The following is an 11043-nucleotide window of genomic DNA, read 5'->3' on the forward strand; positions in this document are numbered from 1 at the left end:
CCGGTCCTGTACGCCGAGGGGCAGTGCTGCGGGGTTTGTTGGGGAAATCGGGTTGCTGTGCCCGAGTGCTGCTCCTGCGCTCCCAGCGCATCGCTATCACCGTTCTCTTGCTGCAGGCTGACATACTGGACTGCAGCCTGGCTGTGTGGATATCAGCACTGAACGTATTGACTCCTCCACCCACGCTGCGGGGGTGTAAACTACAGCAGTGTAAGATTTACAGTAAACAAGTTGGCTCTTCAAAGCGTTAAAGTTCAGTTTGGCCAGGCTGGAGGTTCCTGTCACAGAATGGCTTCGGTTGGAGCCCATCCAGCCCCAGTCCCTGCCATGGGCTGGGTGCCCCCACTAGCTCACGCTGTCCAGAGCCCATCCGTGGCCATGGGCACCTCCAGGAATGGGGCACCCACAGCTCTGGGCAGCAGTGCCAGGGCCTCACTGCCCTCTGAGCACAGAGAACAGAGAATTTCCTTCTAACGTCTAACATAAATATCCCCTCTTTTAGTTTAAAACCCTTCACCTATCACTACTATTAGTTGCTCTCCCTCTTGTTTATAATCACCCCTCAACTACTGCAAGGCCATTACAAGGCCTCCTTGGCACCTTCTCCAGACTGAACAAGCCCAGCTCCCCAACTTTTCTACATAGGAGAGGTGCTCCAACCCTTTGAGCATCCTCACAGCCCTCCTCTGGACCTGCTACAACAGCCCCACATCCCTCCCGGCCCAGGACACAATTAGCTGCAAGCACACACATAGAATCACAGAATCACAGAATGGCCAGGGTTGGAAAGGACCTCAAGGATCATGAATCTCCAAGCCCTCTGCCACGGGCAGGGCCACCAACCTCCACATTTCATAGCAGCCCAGGCTGCCCAGGGCCCCATCCAACCTGGCCTTGAACACCTCCAGGGATGGATGGGGCATCCACAGCCTCTCTGGGCAGCTGTTCCAGCACCTCACCTCTCTCTCTGTAAAGAACTTCCCCCTGACATCCAACCTAAACCTTCCCTCCCTCAACTTAAAACCATTTCCCCTTGTCCCCTTTCAAAGAGCTGACTCCCCTCCTGTCTGTAGGCTCCCTTTAGGTACTGAAGGCTGCAATGAGGTCACCCCACAGCCTTCTTTTCTCCAGGCTGAACAAGCCCAGCTCCCTCAGCCTGTCTTCGTAGGGGGTGTGCTCCAGTCCCCTGCTCATCTTTGTGGCTCTCCTCTGGACCCTCTCCAACAGCTCCCTGTCTTTCCTGTATGGGGGCTCCAGACCTGGACACAGTGCTGCAGATGAGGCCTCACAAGAGCAGAGTAGAGAGGGATAATCATCTCCCTGTCCCTGCTGGCCACCTCTCTTCTGATAGAGCCAGGCATCCATCGGAACTCTCAAATTCTTCTCTGCAGGTCTGCTATCAGTCAGTACTTCTCCTAGTCTGTACACAGACCTGGGACTGCCCTGACCCAAGTGCAACACCTTGCACATGGACTTGTTGAGCTTCATTAAGTTCTCGTGGGCCCATTTTTCAGGCCTGTCCAGACCTCTTTGGATGGATCCCTTTTATGGTGTCAATTGCATCTTAGGGTCATCTGCAAACTTGCATCCTATCATCTACGTCACTAATAAGGACAATAAAGACCACTAGTCCCAGGATGGACCTCTGAGGGACACCACTCATCACTGGCTTCCACCTGCACCAAGAGACATTGACCACAACCTTTGGCTACAACCATCCAGCCAATTCTTTATCCACAGAATAGTCCACACTTTAAACACTTACATCTCCAAGTTAGAGATAAGTATGTGGTGTGGGACCATGTCAGAGGCCTTGCATAAGTCTTGGTAGACAACATCAGTTGCCCTTCCTTTGTCCACTGAACGCATCACTCCAAGAATAATGGTTGCTTATAGTGTCCTTGTTAACAGGGCCTGACTGTAGGCAATGGGAGATGAGGCAGCCATGGATCAATCCTCTTTTAATTAAGTACTATGAAATAAAATTTTGACTTTAAAAGCAATGGTTTACCCTATAGAATGAAACAAGCCCTTCTAAAAAGCAGAATTTTGGTTCAGTAGGGAGGTAGAAAACAAAGATGCAAGTATAAAAACACACTATTTATCCTTTTCTTAACAAATACAAGCACATTTTTTATACTTCAACATAAGAATTGAATTTCCCTTCTGTCACACTGCTCCATAGTCTGAAAACCTATAAATTTAACTACCATAACATAATCTAAAACTTCTTCAAAACTCTGACATTACTCTTCCAATGTGCTCCCAGCACTGGGAGCTGTTGGGTAGGACATTAAAATACTCAGTACAACAGAAAAGGGCATTATACAAAATCAAATGACCTTCAAGTTTAACATGAAGTTGTAAAGTTTCTTCATAGTAGGATGAAAGACCTATTTGCCACTTCTCAGTTCTAGAAGTACTAATAAACCTCTTACGTTATATGCAAGTTTAAAGTATGTGTTTTAAAAGCCTGATTCTCATCTGCAGTCATAGAGTAGATGCTGTTCTATAAGAAGTGGGTGGATAGATCTCAGTACTGAGCTACAAGTGAAAGATGGAACAGGATTTTCAGGTTCTGAGGTCTGAGACACTTTTTTATAGGTTTTTATAGATTACTCTACGCAACCTTCAAGAGAGAATTCATTACCTGAGATCAGTAAGCATTAAAAAATAGTAACTCATTCAAAATTGCAAAACTCAGCTTTTGACTCTCAAAGCTGACAAAGAAGAGATTAAAAACCTCAAAAAAAAAAAGTTCTTCTGAGATTTCAAATCTGTAGAAATGCTGTATTTAACATGTTTGGTTGTGAACATAAGGGCTGATCTGATTATCAGTCAATCAGTATAAAATCCGTCATTTCCTTTAAACAGTTTTTATCCCCATATCTTGAATACCCAGAGGAGAATTCTCTGTGTCCGGAAGTAAATCCTGAAATAAATTGTCCTTGGCTTCCACCAATATCTGAATTTCAGTTTCTTTTTTCAAGGGGTTTTCTTCTTTTGAAAGGGAACCTTCTCCCTCTGTTGGAGAACACTGAGCACTTCCATAATCCATGCTAGCTGGACTACTCTGTTTTGGAAACTGGGAGCCACAATCTGGATTACATATTTTAACAACACAAGTCACATTCACCTGCGTTCCTCCATTACCCGAGAGGTCTGTCAAATAAGAAAGAAACACACAGATTAAGCAAGGAACAAAGCAGCCTGGAACAACATGTTCTTTGGCTTAAAAGTTCAATTACATACTCTACATCTTCTTCCTTTGCTTGATTTAGGCAAACTGGTGGAAGTGATTCTGGAACTTTTTCAGTTTTTGGAAGGTACCTCAAATCCAAAAGTCATCCCTGATATAAAAAAGCTGGAGAAATGAATACAGAGCTCTGGATCCCAGCCAAGTCTCTGCTCATGGTGAATGCTTCAGACAGCGTTCATTTCTTACTGGTCTCTTCGTCTCCTTGTCCCACTCCCATCACTCTGATCCCCAAAGTATGCAGATAATTTTCTCCACTGAGCATTCCTCTTCACTATTCTAGGCCAACAATTTAAAACAACCTTTTTCTAAAAGTAACTGAGCACTCTCTCTGATGAATGTGGATCTGATGCTCTACCCTCTCACTTGAACTTCTCTTAAGATTTGTATTTGACAACCAACTGTGAAGAGGTTCTGGAATGTTCAGATGTACATTCATTGACACTCTTACCTGAACTTGCAGAGCTGTGCCTGGCTCCACAGTGAAGCTTACACCCTTCTGCAGCTGCATAATGCTGTTGGAAACTTTCTTTTTTATCACTGTCTTTGTTATTTATTACACTGACTCTTGCAGATCCAGCTGGATTATCCAGGGAGCTGCTGTTTGAACCAGGAGGTTCCAAGAGATGCTGCTCCTCCTGTTCAGAACTGCTGGAGTTTTGCAATTCTGCATTTCTTACATTTTTGTCACACTGCTTCTCTGTAGGGGCTGAAACAGAACAATGCAAAACATTAATCTTTTTCAAAAGTGTTAACAAAAAGTGGTCAATACTTAGCTAAAGAAACCACTGATAATAGTCATCACTATGCAAATGTACACCAAGTAAAACTCATACTAGCTCACTGGCCGTTCAGTGAGCTCAATGGGACAGGTTATGTGAGTTACACCTTCCACTCTTGCTTGAGGTCCAGGCCACTCCTTCCTCACTGTCTGTCTGCTGTGCAGTTTTCTTATGCTCTCAGTTACGTAAAACTGCATGATTTCTAAAGGAAAGGAATGAGTGACACTCACCGAATCCACTGCTTCAGTTGGTTGTGAGTATGCAAGGGCTGCAACTGAGGAAAGATGGCTCATTAGCACCAAAATTTGTTTCAGTTGTAACAGCTGCTCTCTTAGCTAGTGGAGCCTCTGCTCCCAGAATAAACTCCGACTGTATGTTTAGTACATAGTGTTGAAAGTTGTACTCTATTAACTTTGCAAGCTGCCATAAATCCCACTATTAAGAAGACCCTCTGTATAAATTCCTATTATTCCTGATATTGAGTAATTGAGAAGAGCTCTCACTCATGACCAGCTATGGCTGCAGTTGTTTAATCATAACTATTAGCACTTGATAATGTGTAATATTTACATTATGTGTAAAATATGTAACAAACAAGTTCCAATAGGAGCACAATGGTTTCACAGTTGTCTGACTCCTCTGGTATACCACGTGTTTAAAATCTGAGGAGCTCTGAATGGGACATCTGCCTTAGTGTATGTCTGTACTGAGCTCAATTTCATTTTGTGATTTAATAAAGACACTTGAAATGCACACGGAGTTCCTGGCATATTTATTTAATTATAAATTTCAGTTGGTGCATGCTTATGTCATCAATGAATCTACATGACTCAGAAGTTTCAAAGAGAGACAGCACCTCCTAGGATACATAAATCAGTCACCGGCTGGGCTCAAATTAGCAGGAAATGAGGTGACAGTTCTTCCAGAACTGTTTGGTTTTGCTTCGTGAATCTTACCTTTTTTTGGGGGGGGGTTATTCTCCCAATTCTCCCAATTCTACAATACCCCAAAACAGCAATTATCAGGACCAATAGCAATGGCCCTGTTATTGATCCTGAAAATAAAACTGAAGCGGGTAAGATATATAGCAGGTCAATCTGACAATGGACTGAATGAGAAGCAACAGCTTTCTGTCCATAGCTATAACAGCTAAATTTAAAAGGAGGTCTGATGGTCCCATTTAATATCTCTCTTGTTACATACCAAAGTTCTCATTTTCAGACTCCACTGGTTCTTAAAACTGAATTTTCCTGTTCTGAAAAGTGAAGACAGACTTTTCACCATGGCAACAAAAAGTATCTCATTAAGCTAGGAGCAGTTCATTAAATACAAGGCCAGGCAGTCCAGAATGCTCTTAAACATAGCTGCCTTTTGGACAGACTATGTCTTGTGAACACTATAAAGATTGGGCTGCTGTAAGTCAGGCTTGGCCAAACATCTAACACGTAAACCTTTTCTTCCAGCTTCTTTACAGCACTAACTCTCAGGAAGTGCATTGTATAATCTAATTCCAGGCTTTTTAGAAACACACAAAGAATTACAATGACTGTGGAATGTAGCAAGGCAGGACAGATGTGACATTAAGCAACCCAATACAAGCAGTGTCACTGAATTAACTCAGCTCTTCTGTTTGGGTGCATGTAATTAGTTTTGGAAAGAAACTGTCAACTAAAGATAATCTTGCTTCCCAGCCAGACAGAAGTGACGTTAAACGAGTTAACAACTCACCAATGATGTAGGACATGTCAGGCACAGAGTTCAGAATGACAGGCTGTGTTACTACTTCACCATTGCTGCAAGTTGAGCTTTGGCTCGGGAGGAGGTTTATAACAGTGTGAGGTAGAACTGTGTCAGCTGAGTCATGGCAAAGTGTCATTCACGCTGTTTCCTGCAACAGCCACTGATTTACAACTGCAAGAAACAAAAAGGGAAGTTAGGAAAGAAAGCAACCCTGTATTCAGTTCAAGATTGCTATTAGACAAAATCTGGTTTACAGTGTCAGGTAAGCCAGATAAGCTTAAGATTCCTCATCTGAATCTTACGCGGGACATGGCTTACATTCTGTGTCTGTGCTGTCTGTTCTTTAAAAGAAATAGAAAACTCCAGTTAGTCATCTAGTGAGAAACAAGAATGAATAATCTAAGTCTGTGGTGCAGATCATGAAATTGATACAGAGGCAGTACACAACATGCAGTCTGTCATGGGTGAGGTTAATCTGAAACACCCCACCCAAACACAAATCATGAGATTCATCAGGTGTTATTTTGGTACTCTTGGTAGCCAGCCATTTTCAGACTGTTAAAACCTACCAAAATGTTAAAAATGGGGCACTAGAGACAACAGTGGAGCTTTTTTCCAATAGTCCTTGGTAGGCTGATCACCTACTGAACTCTGTTGGAGCTCTGTATTATTATCGTTAATTATATCCAACATTCTACATCTTTGGATATTATTTATCATCTTGAGGCAGCTATGTTTATCAGAGTGGTGAATTTCAACATCTAATACAGAGAGACTCATTCTACAGAATCACCATCACCTAATTAAACCAAAATTCATCTGGAAGCTCTGCTTGGGCTGGGGAGCTTTCTGATATATGTCAACAAAAGATACCCATATTCTGTTCCCTTGGACATGCCCCTTGGAAATACTGTTGTGCTATGTACTGCCTACTTGCTGTGACACCGCTTCCATTCAAATGAACACATAGCTGTAGGGAATTAAGGGAATATTCCTTAATTTACTCAGTTGGGAGCAGATTTGGAAATAACTGTAGGAATCAAGACACCATTCCTGTAATTCACCAAATTGGAGGCAGATTTAGAAATATTTATGGACTATTAAGGCAACAAATAACCATCTTCAAACCATACAACCATTTTGTGTGTGGGTTCTGAGAGCTGAGAATTAAATTACCTCTTCTGGAGACTCAGTAACCTTTCCCACATTTTTTATGCAGTTTACATCTTTGAAATGCAGTACTTGGGTGGGCAGCTGCAGGTCCTGTCCTGTGATAGTGTGCACGTTTGACGCTCTACAAATCCTGTTTTGAAAACAAGAATAAACGAAGATTACATTTGCAACACTTCAAATTGTGGTCTGCAATGTTTCGGGTGAATACGAGGCATGTTCACACACCACAAACTAAAGACAATTTTGCAGTTTCTGGCTAGAATATCATCTTAAAGCAAATATGCTACAGACCCCAACATCTACATTTTTAGAGGCGTTTCGTCTGTCTAGAGAGGTGAAATTTGCATCTATACCATTCACATTTGAAACTCTGTATCTGCAGCTGCATCATAACCATAAATACACCTCCAAGGCTGTGCTCTGATTTTTTTCCAAAATTTAACAAGCAGCAAAAGCATTAAGAAGAGGACTATACAAGTGACAGACAAACACTCTAAGAGTTTTCTCAGTCACATTTCATAGAATCACAGAATGAAAAGGTTGGAAAGGACCTACAAGATCAGCTAGACCAACTGTCCTCCTAACACCATTACATTTAAACCAAGCCATCTCTTTGGGCAGGCTGTAAAAGGCAAATACCTCCTTCACAGTGCACAAGTACCTTTCCTGCAGGGTGGAGAGCAAGAAAGCACTGAGGAGATCGATTCCAGACGGCTGTATAGGTGTCAGGTAAACAAGGGGTGCACTTTGTGTCCATGCTGTGACTGCAGCTCTCTGCCTTACGCTGACCTATAAGAAACAAAACAACAGAAGAAAGGGTGAACACACCAAAGCAATGAGTTTCTGCAGCTCCTAGCACTCCAAACAATACCAAGAGCTGCTAATTTCAGCTTCTCCAGGATCACAATGAGGTGAACAGACGGGTTTTAGCAAGTGGTTTTTGGTGCAAACCAATGCCTCTCACCAGAAACAGAGTTGAGTGCAGTAGTTACAATAAGCATGAGCTCCTAAGTACTCTTTTTAAAGAATGACAAACAATCAGTTGCCATTTCCCCCTTGTATGAAAAAAGGAAGAAGATAACATTCAGTGTCTCATATCCTGTACAGAAATATCCTGAAGAATATACTCAGGAAGAGGCATCATTAAGAAAGTCTTTGGAACTTCTTGGAAAATCTCCATTCTTCAAAACAAGTGTCCCTGGAGGTGAGCCAGGGAAATTGTTTGTGTGTTCCAAAGTTTGTTTTTCCATGTACTTACTTGAAGCCTCCCCCATCCTGCTAATGACATCCTGCTAATGACTTAGGCTAAAATTTTTGATGCATTATTATTAAAAAATAATAATAATTCAAATTCATAACAACAAAAATAAAGACCTTGGCTCTCCTAAAACATATTGCCCAGAGTCAAAACAATAAAATTAATCTTAGAATCACAGAATCCTAGAATGGTTGGGTTGGAAGGGACCTGAAAGACCATTCAGTCCCAACTCCCTACCATGGGCTGGCTGCAACCCACCAGCTCAGGCTGTCCAGGGCCCATCCGTGGCCTTGGGCACCTCCAGGGATGGGGCACCTACAGCTCTTGGCAGCTGTGCCAACACCTCACTGCCCTCTGAGAAAAGGATTTCTTCCTAAAATCCAACCTAAATCTTCCCTCTTTTAGTTTAAATTAAGGGCAGGAGGTATTCTTATAGACTTAACAAACCACAACTGAAAAAAGCTTCAATTACAAATTATCATCTTTCCCTTACTGTGTTTTTAACGAGTGATGCTCAACAGATCTCTCAGGACGTTTTCAGTTAATTCAAACAACTGTGGCTGTTTCAGCACATACTGATTTCCTGCTTAAACTTCCGGATCTCTGTGACAGGAACTCAGCACTTATGGAGACAAATTCTGTTTGGAGACAAATGCATAGGGCTTTTTTGCTGTCTCTAATACAACCATATAATGCCAACTTCTTGTGAAAACTCTGTTAAAGTATCCATGTGGCATTACCTGTACTCTAAAATAAATAAATAAACAACCACTCTCCACACACCCCAATCTGCAATCAACTTTTGCTAACAAAGGAACATTAATAATTGTCACTGCAGTGTCAGACATAGCCTCAGAGCAGACAGTTTCTGTAGTCTTGTACCTGGTCTCTCTCTGATAGTCGTCTGCAGTGTCTGATTTATGCTAAAAGACAACAAAACTCCCTTAATGAGCAATTAGAGATTAACCTGCCCAGTGGAAAGCCCCTTGTGTAAGTGATATGTCAAAGTACAGAAATTAAGCTCTACCTCGTGCTCTGTTTTACAGTTTATGTGTTGTTCGTGGGCTTTGTTCTGATGGGGTCTCAGGCTGGAAAGGCTCTGAACACTGATGGAGCTGTGGATGCCCCTGTTCATTGCAGGGAGTTGGACCAACCAGCCTTTTAAGGGTCCCTTCCAAGTCAAGCCATTCTGCAATTCTACGTTGTTTAGTTTTTGTAATTTCACTACTGTTCCATTTCTTTTTTTTTTTTTTAACAGTTCAGTTAAAAATGCTTCAATCAAAATACCATATGAAGTTGTGGTTACAAGTGCTGAACTAAGTACACAATCCTTCTGATAAGCCCCAGCCAAGTTAAACTTGCAGGAGAATGCCATTCTGACTAACAGTGTGTCCTGTTGGAAAACATTTTTTGAGCATTTTATTGTCTTCCTGCTGAGAGTGAATTATAACAGCAAAAATTGGATGATTTTGAGGTGTGTCAGTAATCAAAATGTGGTATGCTCATCTGAGCATTGGCTAAATTTGACTATGTAAAAGAATAATGTTAATTATCACCTACCTGGAGGGCATCATTTCTTAAGTCTTTCTTCATAGAATTCAGTGCTGGGGTCTCTGCATTGTGCAGACTGTGGTGTATAAGGCAGTGAATAATTCTAGAAGAAATGAAAGGAAAATCATTAGTAACCAATCCATCCTGGCCCTTCAGTGCAGTGTAATCAAAGAGACAAACTGTTAAAGGTCAGTGAAGGATTGACCTTTTTCTCATGACTCAGCATGAGAAAATACCTTTGAGAAAATACCAGAGGAAAACTTCAATTCTTACCTTTGTGATTGTGGGGAGCTGCATTTTCTACAAAACAGCTCAGTGAAAAATCATAGAATCACTGAGGTTGGAAAAGAGCTCTAAGATCACCCAGTCCAACCCCAACCCATCCCACCATGCCCACCGGGCACGTCCCTCAGAGCCACATCTCCACTCTGTTGAACACCTGCAGGGATGGTGACCCCACCACCAATCAACACTGCTCGATGACTTCAATGAACAAATGTGAAAATACCCAAGGACCTCCTTTGTAAAAGAAAATACACGCTCACTGAGCAAGAGAAAAGAAGCAAATGTTAGGTGGCATAAGTGTAGGAGTTTCCTGCTAGAGCAGAAAGGACCTGTTCAAAGCACACACAACTGGGCCGAGGAGATTGTTCCATGTATAACCTACACACGCCTAGAGAAGTACTTAAAAAATATGATGAAAAAGAGAAATCAAAACAGGAACAAGCCCTTTGAAGGCCGGTAATGAAAATATCCTTCCTCCTAACTGAAAGAAACACGTTGATTATCCATGGTGTTTTCACATTAGAAGACTTAGCACTTGGCACTCTCAACAATTGCTCAATGGGAACCCAACGTTTTTTTATGCAGCATCTCGAAATGCAGCTTCCAGTGAAAAAAACTGAGTTAATAAAGGGGCTTTGGCACAAGGATTGAAGACTTGGAAGCAGAACCATGAGGTTGGCTTCAACATTATCAATGAGATAACCAAAAAAATTAGGTTTTTCAATACCTTCTAGGTTCGCTGATGACTGTTAATGCTGAAGTTGGTAACAGGCAATGAGTAATAGAGATACAACACTATTTGCAAATATGAGCTGATAATGTACTCTGCTGAAGGGCAGGAAAAGGGCTCTGCTATCAAAACTATTTTGTTTTGTTCTTTCGCTTATTAAAGAAAGATCAAAGTTGTATTTTTGCTGTCGCTATGATAAACTTCATTAATGCACACACTTAAGAGCCTTTTTAAAGAGGAAAATTTCATTGAAAACACATACCAAAAA

At 41.8% G+C, this 11043-nt stretch overlaps 1 protein-coding gene across 1 annotated transcript; it reads right to left on the reverse strand.

The window, feature by feature from the left end:
- Positions 1-1946: 1946 nt before the first annotated feature.
- On the reverse strand, positions 1947-7909 carry LOC100544932 (tumor necrosis factor receptor superfamily member 1B). Its single transcript, XM_019622565.2, is given in 7 exon segments — positions 1947-3162; positions 3708-3965; positions 5767-5906; positions 5908-5949; positions 6955-7081; positions 7613-7740; positions 7823-7909. Coding segments are annotated over 5 exon segments (768 nt in total). The 5' UTR covers positions 6987-7081; positions 7613-7740; positions 7823-7909; the 3' UTR covers positions 1947-2866.
- Positions 7910-11043: the final 3134 nt, after the last annotated feature.

Source organism: Meleagris gallopavo, chromosome 23 (genome assembly GCF_000146605.3).
Source record: "Meleagris gallopavo isolate NT-WF06-2002-E0010 breed Aviagen turkey brand Nicholas breeding stock chromosome 23, Turkey_5.1, whole genome shotgun sequence".
NCBI lineage: Eukaryota > Metazoa > Chordata > Aves > Galliformes > Phasianidae > Meleagris > Meleagris gallopavo.